The sequence below is a fragment of the Mytilus galloprovincialis genome, chromosome 13 (assembly GCF_965363235.1).
Source record: "Mytilus galloprovincialis chromosome 13, xbMytGall1.hap1.1, whole genome shotgun sequence".
NCBI lineage: Eukaryota > Metazoa > Mollusca > Bivalvia > Mytilida > Mytilidae > Mytilus > Mytilus galloprovincialis.
The window spans coordinates 66,478,171-66,500,968 of NC_134850.1; the positions used below are offsets into that span (position 1 = coordinate 66,478,171).

At 31.0% G+C, this 22,798-nt stretch overlaps 1 protein-coding gene and 2 long non-coding RNA genes across 3 annotated transcripts in view; 1 reads left to right on the forward strand and 2 right to left on the reverse strand.

Moving 5' to 3' along the window:
- The window catches only part of LOC143056071 (uncharacterized), a 44,087-nt gene that overhangs the window by 16,565 nt on the left and 4,724 nt on the right, over positions 1-22,798 (reverse strand). The window contains exons 4-5 of the mRNA XM_076229147.1: positions 2,484-2,653; positions 1,510-1,607 (exon numbers count right to left, since the gene is read on the reverse strand). Coding sequence (XP_076085262.1) covers positions 1,510-1,607; positions 2,484-2,653 — 268 coding nt within the window. The remainder of the gene's footprint in view (positions 1-1,509; positions 1,608-2,483; positions 2,654-22,798) is intronic.
- LOC143056634 (uncharacterized) lies at positions 3,312-8,222 on the reverse strand. The gene is made up of 2 exons (XR_012972432.1): positions 7,264-8,222; positions 3,312-5,973 (listed from the first exon to the last, which is right to left on the reverse strand). It is a non-coding gene; the product is annotated as an uncharacterized LOC143056634 (long non-coding RNA).
- LOC143056540 (uncharacterized) lies at positions 17,004-20,975 on the forward strand. The gene is made up of 3 exons (XR_012972394.1): positions 17,004-17,198; positions 18,761-18,922; positions 20,073-20,975. It is a non-coding gene; the product is annotated as an uncharacterized LOC143056540 (long non-coding RNA).

The following is a 22,798-nucleotide window of genomic DNA, read 5'->3' on the forward strand; positions in this document are numbered from 1 at the left end:
CACAGCAACAAATACACGCGTTGGGCAAATGTTGTTTTGGTCATAGGCAGTTTTATTTCCACGCCAAACTCGTATTCTGCCGTCTATTGGTCGTAACAGAAACCGAATCTCATCTGACCAATGAACATTTTGCCAGCTTCTCATGTTCCAGCGTCGATGGTCATTAGCCCTTTGAAACCTGATCATATGGTGCCTGGCTGTTAGGGCAGGTCTCTTGACAACCCAACGTGCTCTTATGTAGCCTCTGCCAATGTTTGAACACTAACACGACCACCTGGAAGCCAGTTGTGTCTAAGCTGTGGGGCAGGAGTAAATGGGTTGGCTTTAGCACGACCAATAAGCAGTCTGTCATCACGATAGGTAGTTAAACGGGGTCTTCCGGACCTTGGTCAATCATTTACAGTTCATGTGTCAACATGACGTTGTAAAAAATCTGACAATGACGGTGTGATTAGCATTGAAATAGTTACATAATAACTATGCACTTATTGCTCCAACCGGTATTTGAGATGTCAATTGCTTGTCAACGTTCAGTTACAGACAACTTACGCCTTGTCATATTTCACAGTGACTTGGTTATGTCAAATTTCACCTGTACGCGGGACAGTCGGAAGATGATCATAAGGCATCGAAACAGTGTATTTGTAAAAGTGCAGATGACCTTTAATAAAAAGTTGCTTGACGGGTTTAATTTTTGTGGTCGTAATGAATTCTCTTAGTGTATATTATAGGCAATTCATAACACAACGAGAAACAAGAAACATCTATGAACTTATGAGTTTATTCCTAACTGCAAGAAACAGCTACATTGTAGACAATAAGTGCAAAAATAGTAGTTGTGTGTTACTGCAACCTGATCATGACGATATATATAGTATTAATTATATGTTTGACCAGTCCGTCTGTCAGTCCATCAGCCCGTCAGTCATGTTCTTGTCATCGAAACTCCTCTGAAACAACACAATTGGATTTCATGAAACTTTGTAGATGGCAAGGATATACTATGTAAATATGTATATCGACGGGGAACTTAAGATTCATTTTTTTCTTGGAGTTATTCCCCTTCGACTTTTCGGCTATATATACTACTGCAACAGTTTGTCATTGGTTCTACATAACAAAATTTCATGAAACTTTGTAGATAATAAAGGCATACTATTGAGATGTGCACATCGCAAGGAAATTGAGATACATTTTTGTTTCTAGTATTTACATGTATATATGCACATTTGGACTTAGAATTTTGGCCTACATATACAACTGCAACAGTTTTGCATCGCAACTTTTCACAAACCAAAATTTCATGAAACGTTATACCTAATAAGGAAACAATATGTAGATGTGCATAATTAAAAAAAATTTTGTATTAGTTGACTTTTGTAGGAGTTATGAGTTTTTGAATTTAGGGATCTGTTGACATTGTGTTTGCCCAGTGACAATGTGGGGCCGTGGGGCCGTGGGGTATGTGAGCGTGCTCATTAAGGTTCTTTAAGTTCATAAAATGCTTACCATTAACACCCAGGTTGACAATTTCTACTTCAAAATAGTTATTTTCTTTTGTAAGACGTCCAGCAACGACAGCTATTCCTTCAGAAGAACTTTTGTTGCTATAAAAATTAAAAAAAGTCTTTTCCAAAATTTAATGCATGCATGATTTGTGCTCACAGTTGTAGGAAATGGTCAATATTTGTCGTGAAAGAGTGCTGCTGGGTCCGCCCATTAGCTTGTTGGAATTGTATTTGCTCTTAGGAGTAAAAGCAAAATATTGTTGATGAACAAAATGCATTATGTAAAGTTAAAGACATACTTACCTGCCTCCCCTGCAGCTATAATTTTGCATAGGTCTATGAACTTTCAAACTGAATGTAATCTCACTGAGTTAAAACTATCAAGCGCAAAAGTTCTGTTATTTCAAACCTATCAATTTCTTACTTTTTAATGTTTTACAAAAGCTTAAATGAGGGTTTGGATAGGGTCATTCATTTTTGTATTCTTTGTTGTTGTTTTTTTAGGTCATTGTTCTCTATTCTTTATATTTTAGCACCTCATTATTCTTTAATCTTTTTTTATTTGGACCATTTTTCTCTATACTTTATATGTGTTGCCCATTATTCTCTGTTCTGTAAACCCCCATCCACACCCTCTTAAATAACCATCACAACCAATCTGAAATAGTTTTCTGAATAGTTTACAAAGAAACAAGCTCGTTATGAAATTTTATTAACTTCTTCAATTGAGCTTAAAATTGAGGTTAAAGCTAAATGACATTTGTCAGACGGACAATCATTTATAAACTTCTTGCAGTGAATAATATTGCATATATTAGTAGCATATCATACATTTTACCGTAGGATTATACCTCATCCTAAAGAGTTAACCTGACCAATGGCGGATTAAAATAAGACTAATGCCTCATGGAAATGTCTGACATATGTTAAATTACTTTAATACATGTAATTCAAAGTACCTGAGTAAATATATACCTTATTGTAGCACCTTCAATTTCGATGCAGTCGTGTGCCTTTTTGAAAATTCTATTAATTTTAGCATCTGTCAGTTGTTTTCTATGGGAATCTTGGTCTAGAAATAGGCAATTAGTTTTCCTGACAAAATTCGATGAAGTCCTATTTTTGTATTCAACTGCAACTACACGCTGCAAGAAAGATATTGTATATCAATCAAAATCAAGGTTAATTTAATTATTTCATATTTCTTTCAAATATTAGATTCCGTTTGGTGATTAAAATGACAAATATCACAATTTCGGAATTTGAAAATAGTTATTTTGTTTACAACGGAAGGATGTTTCGTGGACGTACAAAATCATCTTAATCTGTTGTTAGGTAGCATTACACTACAAACCAGTAAAGTCTGAAATGGCCTATTTCTGTACTCGACTGTACTGATTTTTACTCGACTAGTCTGAATTGGTCTTAATCTTACTTGAAAGTACTCGACCACAGTCTCAACCATACTCGACTGTACTGATTTGTACTAAACCCTTATTTTTGCCATTGAAATTAGTCTGAACTTGTACTCGACCAGTCTGAAACAGTCTGAACCCATTCTCGACCTGTACTCGACCTATTTTTTTCAGTCTGAACCATACTCGACCAAAGGTCTGAACCATACTCGACCAAAGTCTGAACAATACTCGACCAGTCTGAACCAAACTCGACCAAAAAACCCTACTTATATTAATTTTAACTGTTTACTAATATAAATTAAAAATTACTTCAATTATTTTAGATTGAGTTACATCCCTTTGCATCAAAAAATGTCATACCTTAATAATAATTAAAAACAAAACATTTTCAAATAAATAATGATTTTATTATTCAAGATATTTCAACAAAAATACATGAATGTAATACAGAAATTAAAATGTCACTAATATTTAGGATTTGATGAAATGCAAATATATACATAATACATGTAATATGTGAAAGCTATACTATTAAAGTAATACAAGAATTAAAAGTATGTTAATGACAGATTAATTTATCAATATACATTGTAGACATATATCTTTTCTGAATATTAAAATATTTTGATAAATAGTGTATACTAGTATAATATATACTAAATAGAGAATGGAAAAGACATTGTTTAAATACACACACACATACATACACACTTATTGGCTGAAACGTACGGAATATATTGTGTTTTTATATTAATATACATACATATACATGATATTTATTGAAGAGAATAGAAATGACATTCAGTTTATATACATTGTTTATATACACACACACATATTGGCTGAAACGTATGTAATATTGTGTTTTTATATTCAATAAATATATACATGATATTTATTACAGAGAATGAATTAATTGTTGTTGGTTGCCATACGCAGAATAAACACAACAAGGGAATAAGAAGAGAATGGAAATGATTTTCACAGTTTATATACACATATATATATTCATGAATAGAGAAATGATTTGACATTGTGTGTTGTACACACACACCTATAATATATTGTGTATTTAACACACACACCTATAAAATACTGACAAAAATGTTTACCTCACAATATATTTTTCAATTTCATATTTAAAAAAGAACTTTCTTTAAAATAAACAGTTTATAATCTAAACATGAAATTTAATTTATAGATTTATTTCTGCATTCATTTAAATTTATCAGTTTTATTCACTACAAAAAATGGTGCAACAGTACTAATCCATTCAGTTATTAGACATGTTAGACACTTTTAAAAATTTCGGCGATTTGAGTTTGGTCAATAGAAAGTATATAAAAGATTATTTTTTTTTTTAAACTAACTTTATATCAAAAGCTAAACATAAAAACAATTGAAATTAATAGATTTTAAAAGCGTATATATACATGTTTTACACAAATTGCACAAGTTAAAATTAGCTGTTTCCACTTCCTTTATTTGAAATAAAAATCAATACCCAACTCTTCCTAATTGTGTATTTTTTTCCCTCAAAATACGTGAACATGAAACCGGTATTTGAGAAATTAATTCCTATACATTGAATAACATGTCTAATTACTAGACAAAATGCTATTAAGGTGGTTCCTAACAATATAGGGAGATAACTCTGTAAAGTCAGCTAAACGTTTTAATTACGTTGTGTTGTAAAAGGAATATTAAGCTTCTCAATGATCAAAATTGTTGTTTGTCAAACTTCTATATCATAATATGACCAGTGTAATTGCTCTGACAAAATCGTTGGTTCAGAATTTTTGAAATTTTTATATTTTTGTAAAAGGGTCAAAGTAAATACATTGACAAAATTTTATGAAATTAAACGAGCCAAATTAATTTTAGTGAAAGTGTTGGGTACCACCTTATCAATATAGTCCCTAACAGCTGCATAATTCCTTGCAGATGTGCAAAATGCAAACTTAATGTGCAATATTTTCTAAAAAAAAGTTTTTAGTGAAGGTGTTGCATCAACAACATTAATAGACAGATTTACAGACATGATAATCCTAAATTATGGGACCTGTATAAAAATTATAGCTTGATCTTTGATCTATATTATAATTAAATCATAAACCAAATATCAAATCAATATCATTTGGTTGGAACACAATATAGACACGACATGTAAATTTTAGTAATAAACCTATATATATACCAAATATCAAAATAAAATAGTCATGAATGTTGAAAAAATTTGGTAAATTGACTTTCCAGGCAGAAAAATTGGACAGACAGATTTGTTCCCTTGGCATTTCTAGTAGAGGACTAACAAATTACATATATATATATATATTCTCAACAATACAATATTAACATTTAAATTTTAAAAAAGTTTGGATAGTTTTTCTTTGATGACTTGGTGGTGTTCTTGGCTATATTTTGTCTTTCCAAATGAATAAAAAATTGAATTGATGTGGACACTGTCTTTGTAATGTTCATTTGCTGAAAGCATCCAACTTGTAAGTCCCTTTGAAGTTTTTTTCAAATAATGAATGTCCACTTTGGTCTTCCAGACTTGTTTGACTTCGGCATAGTCACAGTGTGTTTTTGAATTTGCAATACACACAACATCTTTGATCTTAAATGTGACACCATTCGCTGTTTTGAATACCTTCTCGGTTATCTTTGGTGACCCTGAGGACATGGTGACTGATGAAGATCTAGAAGGAGTCGGAGAAGCAACTGGTGTGATGGCAGGAGAGACAATAGGTGTGATGGCAGGAGAGACAATAGGTGTGACGGCAGGAGAAACACTAGGTGTGACGGCAGGAGAAACACTAGGTGAGACGGCAGGAGAAATACTTGGTGTGACGGCAGGAGAAATACTTGGTGTGACGGCAGGAGACACAATAGGCGTGTTGATAGGAGAAACTGAAGTTGACACAGGTGAGTTTTCTGTGTTTTTGGTTTGTTTTGTTGCTGGCTCATTTGTAAACGGTAGACCACGCTTCACAGCTGCAGATTGGCAACTCTTCACACTCACCCCATTCATTTGTGCAAGATTTCTACAAAAATAAATAAATAAATGAACTTATTTTTACCTTAGTGGATCATGCATGCAATCGTTCGAGTTAGAATCTTATACATGTAGTTGTACAAGTAAGTACATACACATCTCATTAATGGCAATCATACCATACCTCATTTTGTAGTTAAGAGGCAAACATATAATTACCCTCTGATATATAATGGATTTCTGTGAATTTATTTATCAAATCCAAATTGTTCAATTAAAAAGCGTGAGACTCTATTTGTAATAACATAACAGCTTTCATAATACTAGAGAATTTGAACTATTCATATCTATTTTGAATTTCACATTTCTCAAACATCAGCTGTGTATTGCGAAAGTCCAATCTTTTTAATCTGTTACATCTTGATAATATTAATGTATTTTCCCATCAGAAAAAATTACAGATCTCTTTCTTTATTAAGATTATACTAAGATGAGGTTTAGGATTTTTCCTGTCATTTTTTAAATTGCAAATATCTCAAAAAAGGAGCTTCACAACCTTTAATATTTTTATTTTATTTTTTCTATAACTTAATTATGCTCCAGACTCAAAGTATCAATGTAAAATTCTTGTTTTTTTTTAATTTCATCTTGCATCCTTAATTTAGATGCATCATGCCTGTATTTTTTAATGGAGTCATTCTTGGAGGTTTTCCCCCTTTCCTAGTAAATTATTCATGATTTATATCTTCATACCTAGTAAAATTTGCAACAATTTTTTTTCTAGTTTCAGTTAAAAAAAGGCAAAAGTTTGTGACTGAGTGTTATAATTCATAAATGTGAGATCCAGTACCTTGTATTAGGTTAGGGTGAAGAGATATAATTTTCCTCTCAGACAAGAGACTGCTTATCAAGTTTATATCATGTTATATGGTGCTGCTTAAATTATGAAAGAGGAATTCAAATATCATCCATTTGTAAAGGAGTAAGGGCCGATTTTGGCAGCGAATTTCAGCCCAAAAAACAGCCCATATGTATGTAGCAGAAGCATTCTACTTTCCAATAAATAAATAAAATTTAAATTTTAACAATTTTGTAAAAATGCTATATGTCTTACTGGACCGACTCCTTTGACGAGGGAACACATGGTTAATTGTTTTAAATGAGAACTGTAAAAGAATTTTTCCTTTTTTGCTTTGTTTTAATTCCAGGTTAAAGGTGAAGAATAATAAAATTAGAATCTTTTGTAGGTTCAAAATTTTCTGATATAATACAAGTACCAGAACTTTTTTATTTTTACAAAGGTCAGCCCTTAGTCTGTGAATGTTATAGCAAAACTTACTTTATTTTTTCATAACCCTGTTGGTTGTACATTCTCTTTTTAAGGCGGTATCTAACTTTTTCTCTTGTAGTGGGGGTGTCTTGCAGATCACCTAGGTACTGTATAATTGATGATATGGCCATCTCAAAACCCTGATCAGATGTGCTGTGAAACCTATTACTATGAGCTGTTCTAGTAATTTCTGCCTGCAAATAAATTGATGAATTTAGTTTCAATATTCTAGCTCTCTAAATTTGTTGCAATGAAAACAACTCTAGTTTTATTTAAATGAAACATTTTTTTAGAATTGGTGACAATTTCAACCACTACTCCTCCAGTGCAAAATTGTAAAATGGCAACTCTGTGAACTAATAGTATGATTAAAATGTTCATCTGTATAAGGTCATTTTATAGTTACAGAATTTCCTTTACTTGATATGTAATACAGCTACATATGAATTTGGAGACTGTTGTGAGTGTAGAACCCTTAAATAACATAAAAAGCAAGGGACCTGTGATTATTTAGTGGTTTTCCTCTTCAATACTCAACCCATCCCCTACACCACCTTAAATACCCCTCAGATAATGATAGCATATCTATATTTGATAGCTACTGTTTTTGATGAATATGTTTTAAATTTATCATGCAGACCCAGTGTCAAATACTATATCTATACGCTGAAAAATCTATAAATTTAAAACTAAAATGTATGCAAGTTGTACTGTATTCTCTAAATAGGTCTTACTTAGTATTCTGTATGTACAATGTTAAAATATACTCATAAAACCGAATTATTACATTATAAAAAAATTGTAAGAGTTCAAAACCCGTTTAGTTAAGTTAAATATGGGATCAAAACTGGACGTGGGACTGTATGCCCTTAAAAGGGTCTGGATAGGGTTTACAGAATAGAGAATTACAGGCGAAGAGAGCAAATTAAAGGACTGAACAAGAAAGAATAAAGAATAGACAAAGATGGCAAATTATAAGTAGAGATTAATTGTACTAAAATAGAGAAAATAGAGAAAATAGAGAAAATAGAGAAAAAAGAGAAAAGTTAGCAAAATAAATCAAATTTGAAGAAACATTATTTTGAAAAATAAAGAATTTAAAATGAGGGGTCTCCCATGCAGACCTTCAGATCAGATGGTTTCAAAATTTTCTATGAAGTTTGTTTTCTATGCAGCTTTAATTATCATGTGTTTAAACAACTGCAGAGGTCGAACCCTGAACAGTTGGGGCAAGTATGGACACAACATTTAAGGTTGATACAGCTCTGAATTTGGATTGTGATTAAATAGTTGACACAACTTAGGTTTCTGACACAGAATGAATGTGGTCTAAGAACTTAAACTTAAAAACTTAAAAATTTAAAATTGGACATTTACCTATTATGGTTCAATATCCAAAATCTAAATACATGGTCCGATTCAGCATATATATATATATATATATATATATATATAGAACCCCAAGAATTAAATTTTTGATGAAATCAAATAATGTTCAATTTTAGACCCTTTAGACCTCAATGTGGACCAATTTGATAACCGAGCCCAAATATTTAAAATCTAAATACATGGTTAGATTCAGCATATTGAAGAACCCCATACTATTTAATTTTTGTTGAAATCAAACAAAGTTTAATTTTTTACCCTTTGGACCTTAATGTAGACCAATTTGAAAACGGGACAATATTGTGCAATTGAATATTATACAATTACTGTCTTTTGATGAGGTAAATATGTGGTTTTATTGACTTTTGAAAAACTGATATTCACTGAGGCCGACCTTCCTTTTGTGGTCATAGACCTTATGTTAAAATTTCATAGATTTCTGTTTACTTATACTTAAGTTATTGTGCAATTTCAATTTTTTGTGGTCATAGACCTTATGATCAGGGGTAAATTACAAAGTAATACCTCCTGTTCAAGACACACTAATTAAAAAGAGCACACCTGGTCAGAGAGTAATAAATTGTAATTAACATCCTGTGAAAATGTGATAACATGTTGTAAAACTTAAATTGCAAGGCCTTTTGAATAAGCTAGAAAAGTAATACACGAGTTTAAGGAAAAAGAGGATTTTCTTTTTACCTGTAAATAATACTGAGGTAATTAAATCTTGTTAAGTATTTCTTTTATCTCATGTCTTTAACTTGACAACATAATTCAGCAACTTTATTCATTTTACTTTTTAGCTTTATTTAGAAGTAGGATTGCAATGAGAATTATTTTAAAACAAAAATCCTTGATTTTATAAATCAAAGGTGTCGTTTTCAAAATTTATTTTATAGTTGCTATTATTCATATTTAATTGCAAAATTTACAATAAAACAATATTTGATGCATTATCAACTAAAATCGATTGTTTACGTAGATTTATACCTGAATTTCAATCGGTGTTGAAAAGTTTCTAAATATCCATTCTAAATATTTTCAATCCCATCTATAATATTTAAATGATGGGTAAATTTCCAAATATTTTTGATGCACATTATGCAATTAAAACATGATCATGTATATGAATAGCTTTCAAAATTGGTTTAAATTTTTGGGAAAAAGATCACTAATTTTGAGAACTGCTCAGGTTTCTTATATTTATCAACACATTAAGTCTTATTTCAAAACTACACATCTTTAATAACTGCACCACATTTATAATTGCATGTATGCTCTATCTGTATATAAATTTTTGAAGAAATTGAAATTAAAACAAAATTTATAATAAAAGTCATAATAAAAACAAATTACATTTTAATAAATCTTGAGTAAATTTATATTTCTCTTTATATTTATTCTGTTAATAGTTGATAAAATAAATATATATTATTTACTATTTAATCTGCTTTAATTAAATCTTAACTGTCTCTCTGCATCATCAGTTTTGTTTCAGCCAATCAATTTGAACCTGAGCAATAAAAATATTCCAACTGCTAATGAAAACCTGTGGGCCATTTAAGTGGGTGGAGTCAGTATATTTCACCTTTAAGGGTTATCACGGTGGGTATGGTTGTCCTGCGAGAGAACGTACTGTGCTGGTGATTTGGTCCTGACGGGTGCTGGTGGGTCCTGATTCTGTGCTGGTGGGTTTGTTTACATTGTATCAGAACGGCAATAAAACGACTGTTTTGTTGCTTAATTTTTCTCTGATGTGTCATAAGTACCATGCAAAGTATATTACAACAATATTATATAGCAAAAGTCGTGCAAGTTCGTTAAACGGAATTGTCCTGACGCTGTGCTGGTGATAAGAAAAATGGTCCTGGTTCTGTGCTCCTATGTCCTGGTTCTGTGCTTTTTTATTTTAGTTAAAAGTGGCATATATTCAAGATCATTGATGCTGTACTGTTATTAACGTATTAGCTGTTGTCTGCTTTCTTGAAATTGACATTGTTGTGAATCTGTTTACTGTTATTATGAGAGAAAAAATACACCTATTTTTAAATATTTTTTTTTAAACTAACTGTAATCTTATTTATTGGCCTGTTAATGGAACCCTTCTTGCCCCCTTTTAAGGTAAGAAAATATGTTTACGATTTTCGGGATTACGATCATTTTGCAAGATCACCAAAATACGTTGTAATTTATACAATACTTATATAAAGTAGATGATGTGGTATGTTTGTTGTCAATGGACAAATTTCCATAAGAAACCAAAGGAAGTATGTGTTAACAACCATACGCCATCGCACGACCTTCAACAATAACCCATAAAATAAAAATGTAAAAGATTTTGCATAAAAATTGAGAGCAAAAATATAGAACAAAGGACTTTATGAGCGTTTGAATCATGTCTTTAGCAGCTTCAAACACATTTGTTTGTGAACAATTGAGTGCTGACTATAAGAATGACAATAGTATTGCGAATTTGTTTGTTTGGTGTTTTTTTTGGGGGGGGGCGGGGGGAGGGATGGGGATAAGTTAGAGCGAGGTTACAGTGAAAGCTTGGAATAGTTTCCCGTAAGATTTAAAAGTTGTATTGTAAAAGAAAAAATGTATCTAATAGCTATTAAGAATCACTTGCTGTAAGATTTTTCCAACAATTTTTTTTTGTCTAAACTGTTATCAGGTTGTTTTTTTTTTTTGAAAGTTCGATAGAACACTAAAAAAAAATCACTATTTTATGAAAAGGCAGGCTAACCTAGAGAACACTAATAAAATTAAGATTTCTTAGCTTTTTTCATTTCAAAATAAATATTTTTGATAAAGAATTACGGGGAAGGAAGTGAACAATGTGTCCTTCTTTTCTATATATAAATATTTTTCATGAATAAAAATAAAATGTGCCTTGATTATAATTGAAAATGAGTAAATGGAAAAAATACCCAACTAAAATATACATGTACTTTCATTTTAATATTGGTAATATCACTAAGCTTTTAAGTTTTGTGTGTCAAACACACCATCTCTGTAGTAATGACTTCTTACTTAGATATTTCACTTCGTTCATTTTTTTTTTCTGCATTTTTTATATTGTGAATTCATAGAATTATTATATTAAATGTAGCCTTAATTTGTATTAAAAAAAACCTGAATCTAAAGCCAGATATATCAAACTTTTTTGTTTCCATCTATCCGTTTTCAGGACTTTAACAATCAACAATAACACGCCTGGAAAGTAAAATGCGTACTCGGCTGTCTGTAATCGACCATTTTTAGACACCCCATGCTCCTAAAAAAACAAGCCGGGGTGGGGGTTCAAAGATGCAAATTAAGTACTTATATCAATAGTTTATCTTTTCGTGTACGGTTTATGACCCCTCATATGGCCTGTCAATTCCGAAACGTGCAAACTGCAATAGTATCAAAACAGCACAGACAATGAATAATAGAGATATAATTGTGTACATATATCAAGGGGAAACTTCTTGCATTTTTAATTTTTAGCATTATCATTTATAGTTCATAATTGTATTTATTAGAAAAAGAGAATTTAGTGGAAAAAAAATCACTATTTTTGTAGAAAATTCGCAGACCTTTGTACAGAGATTTTTGTTATGTTTAGCATGGGATCAACACAATGGTTCATTACCGAGTAAAAAAAAATCAAAATGTCTATCTACCTTGCACATTTGAGAAAATTCAGATCAGAAAACGAAACTGGTTCCAGCAACATTTATATGCAATTTAAGATTGTGACCCTCACAGTTTCCATTCACCACAAATATTTTCGTTACAACGAATCATTTTAAATACAAAAATACGTGTTGCATGCAGCCTTTTGTTTATCTATTAATATATGTATACGGATAAAGTTATGAAAGGCAGCAGGGTCATCAGGGTGAGGAGTCCATGTCATCTGAAATAAATGCTAAGCATAGATCTAGAAAGCGACATATAATCATGACATTAAAAAAGTCTCTTCTTTTCGACTTTTTTCGAACAAATTGACACATAAAATGAATTATATAGTATTGTGGAATTTTTATCTTATTTTAGATACTATATATTGTTATCTGATATTGGACGAAATATGTTGCCCTTTTATGTTATTATGTAATACAAGTTCAGATCATTTGAAAACACATATTAAACATCCAAATGGATGCACAAGAGCTAAAATGGGAGTCATAGATCCTGTTGGCAACAATTATCTGGCTAATTTTATTGATTTTGTAACATTTGTTTCAAATATTACCAACTTCTTATCCAAAATCACCAGCACCGTATCAGGACCCACCAGCACAATGACAGGACCCACCAGCACAGTATCAGGACATGAATAAATTGAGAAAATGCTAAATTTTAATAAATTGCAATGTTTTTTCACCAAATTGTTTTGTCGTGTGGATTGCGGTATAGAAAGCGGACTCTATGAGCATTTTTGTTTTATTTTTTCAGTTCGAGATTTTCTGAAAATGAGCATTTTTGTGTTAAGCTTACTGAAACAGTTTAGAGGGTTATTTTTTTAATGGTTTATATATGAACCCATACGAAACGAAATTGAAAAATCTCAACTGTTTTCTTCCATTTTTTATGAGTGAAAACGTCAAAAATCATCATTTTCGTCTTTGTTTACATTTTTTCATTGATCACCAGCACCCGTCAGGACCGAATCACCAGCACAGTACGTTCTCTCGCAGGACAACCATACCCACCGTGGTTATATAATAAAATCACCTGTGTAATTTTTCATAATCTTGAAGTAGTTTTTCCAATGACTTATTTTATTTTGTTGATTTTATTTGTGCATGTTCAATTTGAAAAAGATGTGAAAGAATTGTGTGGGTAAGTCAATTATAAAGCTCATTTTATTTCAATAGACTAAAAGGTCTAAAAATTTGACTTGAACTTAACCCTATCCACGTACAGAACATATAATACAAACATATTGTATTATATTAAGTATGGTCCTACATGTACAAAATGGTATTTTATAAGAAACTTTATATGTTATGGTTTTTGTTATGCATTCTTTTCCCCTTGGACATATATCTTAGGTTAACAGAGTAAAAGTCACAAGGATAAAATTAAAATTTTGAAGGAAAAAATATTAGAAAAGCAATTTAATAAATGTGGAAGAATAAATAAAACATTTGATAGGAAATATTGTTTGAATCATTTATGAACAATTGCAACAAAACAGTTCGATCAGTTCTTTTTTTCTTTTTGTAATACCTTAATATTCATTGGAAATAATTCCAAATTATGTTTGAATAAATTTCAAAAAAAAAATTTTTAGGGTTAAGGATGCCCAGACAGTTTATTTTTTACACGAATGTAAATAGTACTGGAAATTTATTTAAATGCAATAAGCTAATATTTAAGAAATCCACTGCATTCTAAGATAAAAAGATGTTGAAAAACTCTGGCAGAAATGCACCCCGTCAAGGACGTATATTAGTTATGTTAGTTATACGTCCTTGACCCAGTAAACTTAATATAATACTATACAGTCTTTATGATCTTAATAAAGCTTTAAGAGAAATTGTATTTAAAAATTTCAATATAAACGTACATTGACCTATAATGGTTTACTTATTTTTAAATTGTTATTTGGATGGAGAGTTGTCTCATTGGCACTCACACCACATCTTCCTATAATGTATATCTATATATATATATATATCAATTTACTATTTTTATTATACTTTTGTTAATTAATTTCCTCCAATGAAAGCATTTCAGTTGTTATCTGCTCTTTGGTCTGGTTGTAGTCTCCAGGGTTGTAACCCCCCTTTTTTGGGACAATCAATGCATTTGAATGTGAACATAGTCTGATAGCCGGATCCCCTTTTCCTGTGTAAGAACTCCCATTTTTCAAAAATGTCTGGATCCAACACTGGTCTCTGTAACATATTCCCCATATCCTTTCTAAATTCTATTTTTAAAATTGTTTCATATGTTGCATTTCACAAGCCAAAAATTTTGAGTTTTATTTTATTTTATTTTTTCAGTATAAATCAAAATACAAAATTTCAGTTTTATGATGAATTTTTATGACATTTCATAAAAACTAAGGCAACAATTCTTATTCCTATTTCCTGCCCTGAATATCGGCAGGCATATTGATTATCAACAAGAAGATTGAAAATTATACTTTAAAGTCCAAAATCTTCAATAAATGAACACTCAAAGCTAAAATAATTTAAAGCCATTAATGATTATTTACAATGATTTAGAACTGAAGTCTAACCTCAAACTATGCTTAATTGTCACAAAACGAATGAGTCTGAGAACTCAAATGCCCTTGCTCACTTTTTGCTATTTTCAAATTTAAAAGGGGGCAAAACTTACAGCTGCGATAAATGACTCACAACCGTAACTTGAACTGTAAGTCTCCATGTTGTGTTTTAAGGTACATTTGTAATTGTATGCTTTCATTATAATTTGGTTGAGACAAACTTCAGCTACTCAGTGCAGTATCAAATTCCCCCCCCCCCCCCCCCAATTATTCCTATAAACAGCCAGCAGTGGCAGATCCAGAAATTTTCATACAGGGGGCCCACTGACTGCCAAAGAGGGGCCCACTCCAATCATGCATGAATGACTCTCTATATAATCAACCAATTTTGTCCAAAAAGAGGGGGAGGGGTCCCCCTGAAAAACCCTATAAATCCGGCTCTGGTCAGTTTATAAAGGGGTGTTACTCTATAATGGTAATTGACATACTGCCAACATTTGAATATGTCTGCAAATTTTGGTTCAAAGCATTTAAATAAACCATTATAGGTCAAAACTAAGCTCTTCAACTTGGTGCCTTGACTCACACCAAACAGCAAGCCATGAAGGGCATCAAAAATGATTATAGTGTAAAAGCATTTAAATGGAAAACCAACAGTCTAAATCTATATTAAAATTGATTAAAATTTCAAAATTGTTTTACTGTCGTTCTGGAATGATAACTAAAATAAATGTATTTAAAGCGTATTCAGTATACGTATGATCATACATGTATATACTTAAAATACTGAAAACAACAGACCCTTAATAAGATGTTGGCATAGCATGTTAAAACATAAATAATCTTTAAATAGAAGTGTTATTCAAAACTCCTTAAAAAAAAATTCACTGTCTACCATATTCACAAATCATGGTTCATCTGCAAAATGGAAAGTCAGAACAATCTTTAATGCTATGGTTACTTTAAATGAGTGGTATGCTTTAAAACCCCTAAATGATTTGTAACAAGCAAAAAATTCAATTAAATTTATTCACTAAGCTTTTAATCGTCAAACTGATACATAAAGCTCAATTGAGAATTTCTGTATAGTATCAATAAATTGTAATACAAGACTAACCATGCTTACCCTTCCACATTCTGAATATATGTGTTTTTCAGGAGACTGTTATACAGTGGTTGTTGTTTGTCAATAATGTGTTACATATTTGTTTTCTGTACATAGATTAGGCTTCAAGTTTACTCGTTTATTTTACAATGTTATTTCAAGGGCCATTTATACCTATCTCTGCGAAATTATATGGGCTTTCCTCATTGTTGAAGGTCGTGCAGTGACCTATAGCTGTTAATTTCTGTGTACTTTGGTCACTTATGTGGAGAGTTGTCTCATTTGCAATCATACCACATCTTTTTAATACCTACATGACTGAACAGTAGCTTAAGGTCATTAAGTTTTCTAAGTGGAATTATTTCATATTTTTCTTGCATGCCTTTTATATGCATGTATATAGCCTACTATCATTGACTATTTGATATGGTATTTTCTCTTTGCGGAAGACTGAATGTTTGTAAATAAATACTTACATTCACTTCATTTTAGTTTTGTTGGATGAGTTGTCTCATGATTAACAATCATACCACATCTCCTTATTTTTTATGTTTGACAAGTATATCCAGATATGATTATTGACTGCTAGATGCAGTATTCTAATGCAACAAAGTTTGTAAAGATTATTTTGATTGGATAATGTCACTTTTTTACATGGGATCAATTGACAATTGATGCTACAAAATGTATATGGAAGGTTTGCGCTATCACAGAAGGCATATTTATGTAAGATTTGAAATAATGTGATAAAAACAATGTGATACAAACATGACTATAAACATGCTAACTAAATGAAGTGATTTAATTTGCATACATTTAAACAAAATTTAAACCATACTTTAAAAGGAATGATAAAAAATAAAAATAATAAAGAGGTGGTAGAGGAAAATCTTAAATGATTTTATGAACTAAGCTCTTTTCTTTTAATTAAGCTTAAACTTGAAAAGTTGGCAAATATGAAAAATGGAATGTGCTTAAAATTAGAATAGCTGTATTTTCATGTACATTTTTTAATTAACTTTTCAGTTTGTAACCCAAAATGCTGCTTCATGGTGTTTGAGAGGTCTATTAGGACAGCAACAAGAGAAGACACTTTTTCAACTATTTGATGTGTTGAGCAGACTTGTTAAACCTTCATACCTGAAAGATGAAATTCCTTCTTTGATAGAAGACACCCATATTGCTGTGACACTACTTGAGAGAGATTTTCCACTGACGTTACAGGTATTTTGTTATAATATATTTGAATATGCGTGTACTGACAAATTAATGCACTGCAAAGATGATCAAATTAAAAGACCAACTGTAAACAAACTTACTTTGGCCACTTTCTCGAGTAGAAAATAATCATAAATAATCATCTAAAACCTGAATCTTTCTTATCAAAATTACATCAAATAAATAAGAAAATTGCTCAATTGAATGGCTGTGAAGTGGACCAGAAAGGGTAAAACACTAATTTAAGTGTCTGAAAAAATAAGTTGGTATACCGTATTAAATTGAATAGGTTTCTCAGTTTTCCTGTCAAAGGTCAGTTCTTTTCCAGAAATTGATTTGTTCTTTTTATACTATTTTTAGCTCACCTGACCTGAATGGTCAAGTGAGCTTTTCTCATTACCTGGCGTCCTTTAACCAAACTTGGCCGCAATTATCATTGGGGTATTTAGTTTTAAAAATGTGTGCATGACCCTGCCAACCAACCAAGATGGCCACCATGACTAAAAATAGAACATAGGGGTAAAATGTAGATTTTGGCCTATAACTCTGAAACCAAAGCATTAAGAGCAAATGTGACATGAATAAAATGCTCTATTAGGTCAAGATCTATCTGCCCTGAAATTTTCAGACAACCAGTTGTTGTGTTGCTACCCCTAAATTAGTAATTTTAAAGAAATTTTGCAGTTTTTGGTTATTATCTTGAATATTATTATAGATATAGATAAACTGTAAACAGCAATAATGTTCAGCAAAGCAAGATCTACAAATAAGTCAATATGACCAAAATTGTCAGTTGACCCCTTAAGGAGTTATTGCCCTTTATAGTAATTTTTTAACAATTTTCATAAATTTTTGTAAATTTTTAGAAAATATTTTCCACTGTAATTACTGGGCCAAGTTCATTATAGATAGAGATAAATGTAGCAACAAGAATGTTCAGTATTTTGTGTATGTTTATATTATTTGTCACAAACTTATTGTTCAGAGTTTATATGACAATAAATATTTGATTGATTGATTGATAGTAAAGTGAGGTCTACAAACACATCATGATTACCAAAACACAATTTTGTCATGAATTTATCTGTCCATTTTTTAATATATGCACCAAGGTGAGCGACACAGGCTCTTGAGAGCCTCTAGTTTGGAACTAGTGAGGAATACTTATTTTTATCTTTTATATAAACAAATAAGATGTGGTATGATTGCCAACAAGACAACTCTCAAAAAAGACCCAATGACTCAGAATTAAACAGCTAGAGGTCACCGTATGGTGCTTAAAATTGCTGTTGTGTAGATTATACATGAAAAAGCATGTTTTTTTTTGTAATTAGAAAGAAAGCTTGATAAGGGTTTTTTTTTTTAAAAGAGAGAAGTTATAAAACTCATGTTCTTGCTACCAGTAAAATAAGAAATTTCTTTAAAAGCATAAAATTACTTATTTTATAAGTTATCTCCCTTTCTATGGTTATTTGATAAGGAGCAACAATTAATAACAGATTGAGAAATGGTCATTTTCATTTTAATAGTTTCTTCTTTATCTATATATTTCATAATTAACATTACAGAATTTGACGACACATTTACTTCACCACATACCTGAGGGGTTTATGGATTTTGGACCATTATATGATAGGTGGTTGTATCCACTAGAAAGAGCCAACAGCTGGATAACAAGACAGATTTTACAGCATGGGCATGAAGAATCTACAGTCATGCAAACATACTGTGTAAGCAACTATTTATGACCATTTTCATGTAACCAACTTTTGTATATAGGTTCTACAATCAGTGGCGGATCCAGAAATTTTCATAAGTGGGGGTCCACTGACTGACCTAAGAGGGGGCCCGCTCCAGTCACGCTTCAGTGATTCCCTATATAAGCAACCAAATTTTTTCTCCAAAAGGGGGGGCCCGGGCCTCCCCCTTAATCAGCCTCTGACAATAATTGACAAGTTTTCTACTCTGTGGTAAAACATTCTTGTGCTCGGTCAATCATATGAGTGCAGAGTAACAAGACTAAACCGGCCAGAAAATCAAGGATACTTTCTATATACCAAATAGATATAAACCAAATCAGACCTCCCAACTATCCCTATTTTCATGCCTGAACAAAAAACTGATATCGGGTGTGTAAAAGTTGGAAACCTAAAAAATTATTGGTTACCAGTTTTATTTTTTCTGATAAATTTCTATTAATCTATAATTTGACATGGGCATCTAGGTTTAGGTCATTTGGGTCATGGTGCAATGATAAGAAAGTCTTTTATTTATTAAGGCTACTTTTCCCTATTCTTTAAGTTATATTGCCAATTAATTAGAACAAGAATCATGCAATTCAAGAAATCAAGGCTCCTTAGATATAGGAAGATGCTGTGTGAGTGCCAATGAGACAACTCTCCATCCAAATCACAATTTATAAAAGTAAACCATTATAGGTCAATGTACGGCCTTCAATACAAGTTTGGCTCCTTAACTCATCATCAGAATACCAAAAGGAAAAATAAGAAAATGAGACCATTTCAAGAGTTAAAGATATTGCATACTGAAACGCCACAAAAATTGCACTAAATCCCCTGTAAAGATTTTAAAAATTTGGCAGGTCTGCACAATATATGAAAAAAAGACATATTTTTTTAAGATTAACTTTAATAAAAAAAAAAATGGGTTGGGTTACAGTACCCAGTATCTCCACTTATCAAATAAGTATTGAAGAGCTCCCTCCCAACCCCAAAAAAATGACTGATTAAAAAAGGACTATGTCGTGTATGTATACATTATAACTAAATAAATAGGATTTTGATAATAAGTTATGTCCTCAGTCGTACAATTTAGATAATATATTACAATTTTGTTTTATTGTCTTGTCTTTTTTTCCAGATATATGACTGGAGTGTTTTCAATTTGCTCAATGGAACAGTCAAATCTGACAGTAGCAGGAAGAATGCACTCCATAAAGTTGCAGAGAAAGTTTTGCCAAGTGAGGAATATCCTGTTACCAGTGTCAATAGTATACTATCCAACAGCTTATTACACCGGGAGGACATTAAAGATCTACATTGTAGATACAAAGAAATTTTTCCAAACTTACAATTTGAACAATTTGATGTAGATCCCATAGTTGAGAAGAAAAATACAGTGTTTAGATATGACGAAGACCGCAAGAGAGAGGTGTATTTCACTACTTATTTATATCAGTCAGTGTCAAGATCATGTGACTATATTGTATGTGTAAGACATCCAACAATGCTGTTTGGAAAAATCAAGCAGATATACCAACACTGTTTCATGGACAATGTTTTTACTTGGGTACGACTAGATGTATTTCCTTTACCAGAGGCAAGTGGATCTTTTTGGTTTACAGAGAATGTAACATTGACTTCAAAATTATGTCTTTTGAAGGATATCAGCAATCCTATTGTCACAGCAGTTGAGGATGGTGTTATTTGGTTTTTAAATGCTTAAACCACCTGTTAAATATGTTAATTGTTGTTGTACAGACCTTTTGTACAAGTTGTCAGTTTTCTGTGAACCTCTTTACATAAATGGATAAGATAATAAGCAAATTATAAGCATACTGTCTTTGGTTATGCCTATCTCTATCATTATTTTAATAATAACTTTATGCTACAGTCATGTACCGGGTATATAGAATTTCAAATTTTTTAATTTTATACAAAAAGACTATATGGTATTTTGTGAACATCTAGTCAAAGAGAACAGCACTTCATTATATAACAAAAACTGACTGTCCCAAGTCAGGAGCCTCTGGCCTTTGTTAGTCTTGTGCAATTTTTAATTTCTTGTGCATAATTCAAAGTTTAGTATGACGTCCATTATCACTTAACTAGTACATGTTTACATATTTGTTTAAGGGCCAGCGGAAGGACACCTAAGGGTGTGGGAGTTTCTCTTGCTACATTGAAGACCCATTGGTGGCCTTTGGCTGTTGTCTGCTTTATGCTCTTTGACACAGTCCCCATTTTAAATTTTATTGCTTGCAAACAAAGAGCTTGATATTTTGAAAAAATCGTCTGATATTCTTTAATTTTTTATAATGTTTTCAAAAAGTGATGATAAAAACAACTGATATTTTACTTAATGCTTTGTTATAATTTTTTTTTAAAGAAAGTGTATTACTTTGCTGTCTTACAATGACGAAAATGTGCTAATTAAACTTGTATATAATTTATAATTCCTGTACTTGTGTCAATCATATATAAAGTCTTATTTATTGAGGTTTCAAATCTGTTGTTAGTTATTTAACAGATATAAAATAACTTCATAAGGTATGCCCGTGCCATGTGCAGGATGCCCTTGTAAATTGAAATGTTCCTAATTAAGGTAAATAAATATGTCAGTAATTGGACTGTGTTTGGCATGCCCAGGCTTTGTCCAGGGTACCTTTGTACTTTGAAATTTTCCTATTTGAAAATTTTAAAAAAATAGCCACTGGACTGTTTATGGTATGCGAATGCCAATCCTTAAATTAGAATCATTAAACATGCAAGTTCATTTCAAAAAGCTGTTATACAAAAAACATATTCTGTAAACAATTCATAAATTTATTTAAAATACCTTTTAAGACATTTTTCTTTTTTCTGTTTTAAATATTAGTATCATTTCCTATTTAAATTCTTTTAGATTGGTGAAATTCTGGTGAATTTAAATTTCCTACCATGAAAACATCATCAAGAATTGACTAGAATATATCAAAATCCTTTCAAGGAAAACTTAATTTATTGCATAATATTTTTTAAAACTGTCTATAAATCACATCCTTTGATTATCTCTTTATTATTTCTATTTTAGGGATTGGATATATATATATACTCTAAAGTCTAAATTTATTTATATATTATATTATGTTTTTCGTGAAATTTTGGGTCAATGCTGTAATAAATACAATACAGATTTCAAATTGTTGTTTAAATTTATGGCAAAGGGAAATAACTGTTTTTATGTTTTAAAAATTCATTTAAAGGAAAACTTAATTTATTGTATAATAATTTTTAGAACTGTCTATAAATCACATCCTTTGATAATCTCATTATTATTTTCTATTTTAGAGATTTGATATATATACACTCTAAAGTCTCAATATATTTTTATATATTATACTATGTTTATTGTGAAATTTTGGGTCAATGCTGTAATAAATACAATATAGATTTCAAATTGTTGTTTAAATTTTTGGCAAAGGGAAATAACTGTTTTTATGTTTTAAAAATTAATTTAAAGGAAAACTTAATTTATTGTATAATAATTTTTAAAACTGACTATAGTGTTGATGAATGTTGAATAATGATTATATTATGTTTATTGTGAAATTTTGAGTATGTGTGCTGTAATAAATACAATATGGATTTCAAATTGTTGTTTAAATTTTTGGCAAAGGGAAATAACTGTTGTTAGATATAGCTCCTAAATTGATGAAATACAGAAGGGAGGTACAGAAATAGGTCTAGGTTGGTAAAAACTAGGTCGAGTATGAATCAGACTAGGTCGAGAAAGGTTCAGACTGGTCGAGTATGGTTCAGACTAGGTCGAGTAAGGTTCAGACTAGGTCGAGTATGGTTCAGACTTGGTCGAGTATAGTTCAGACA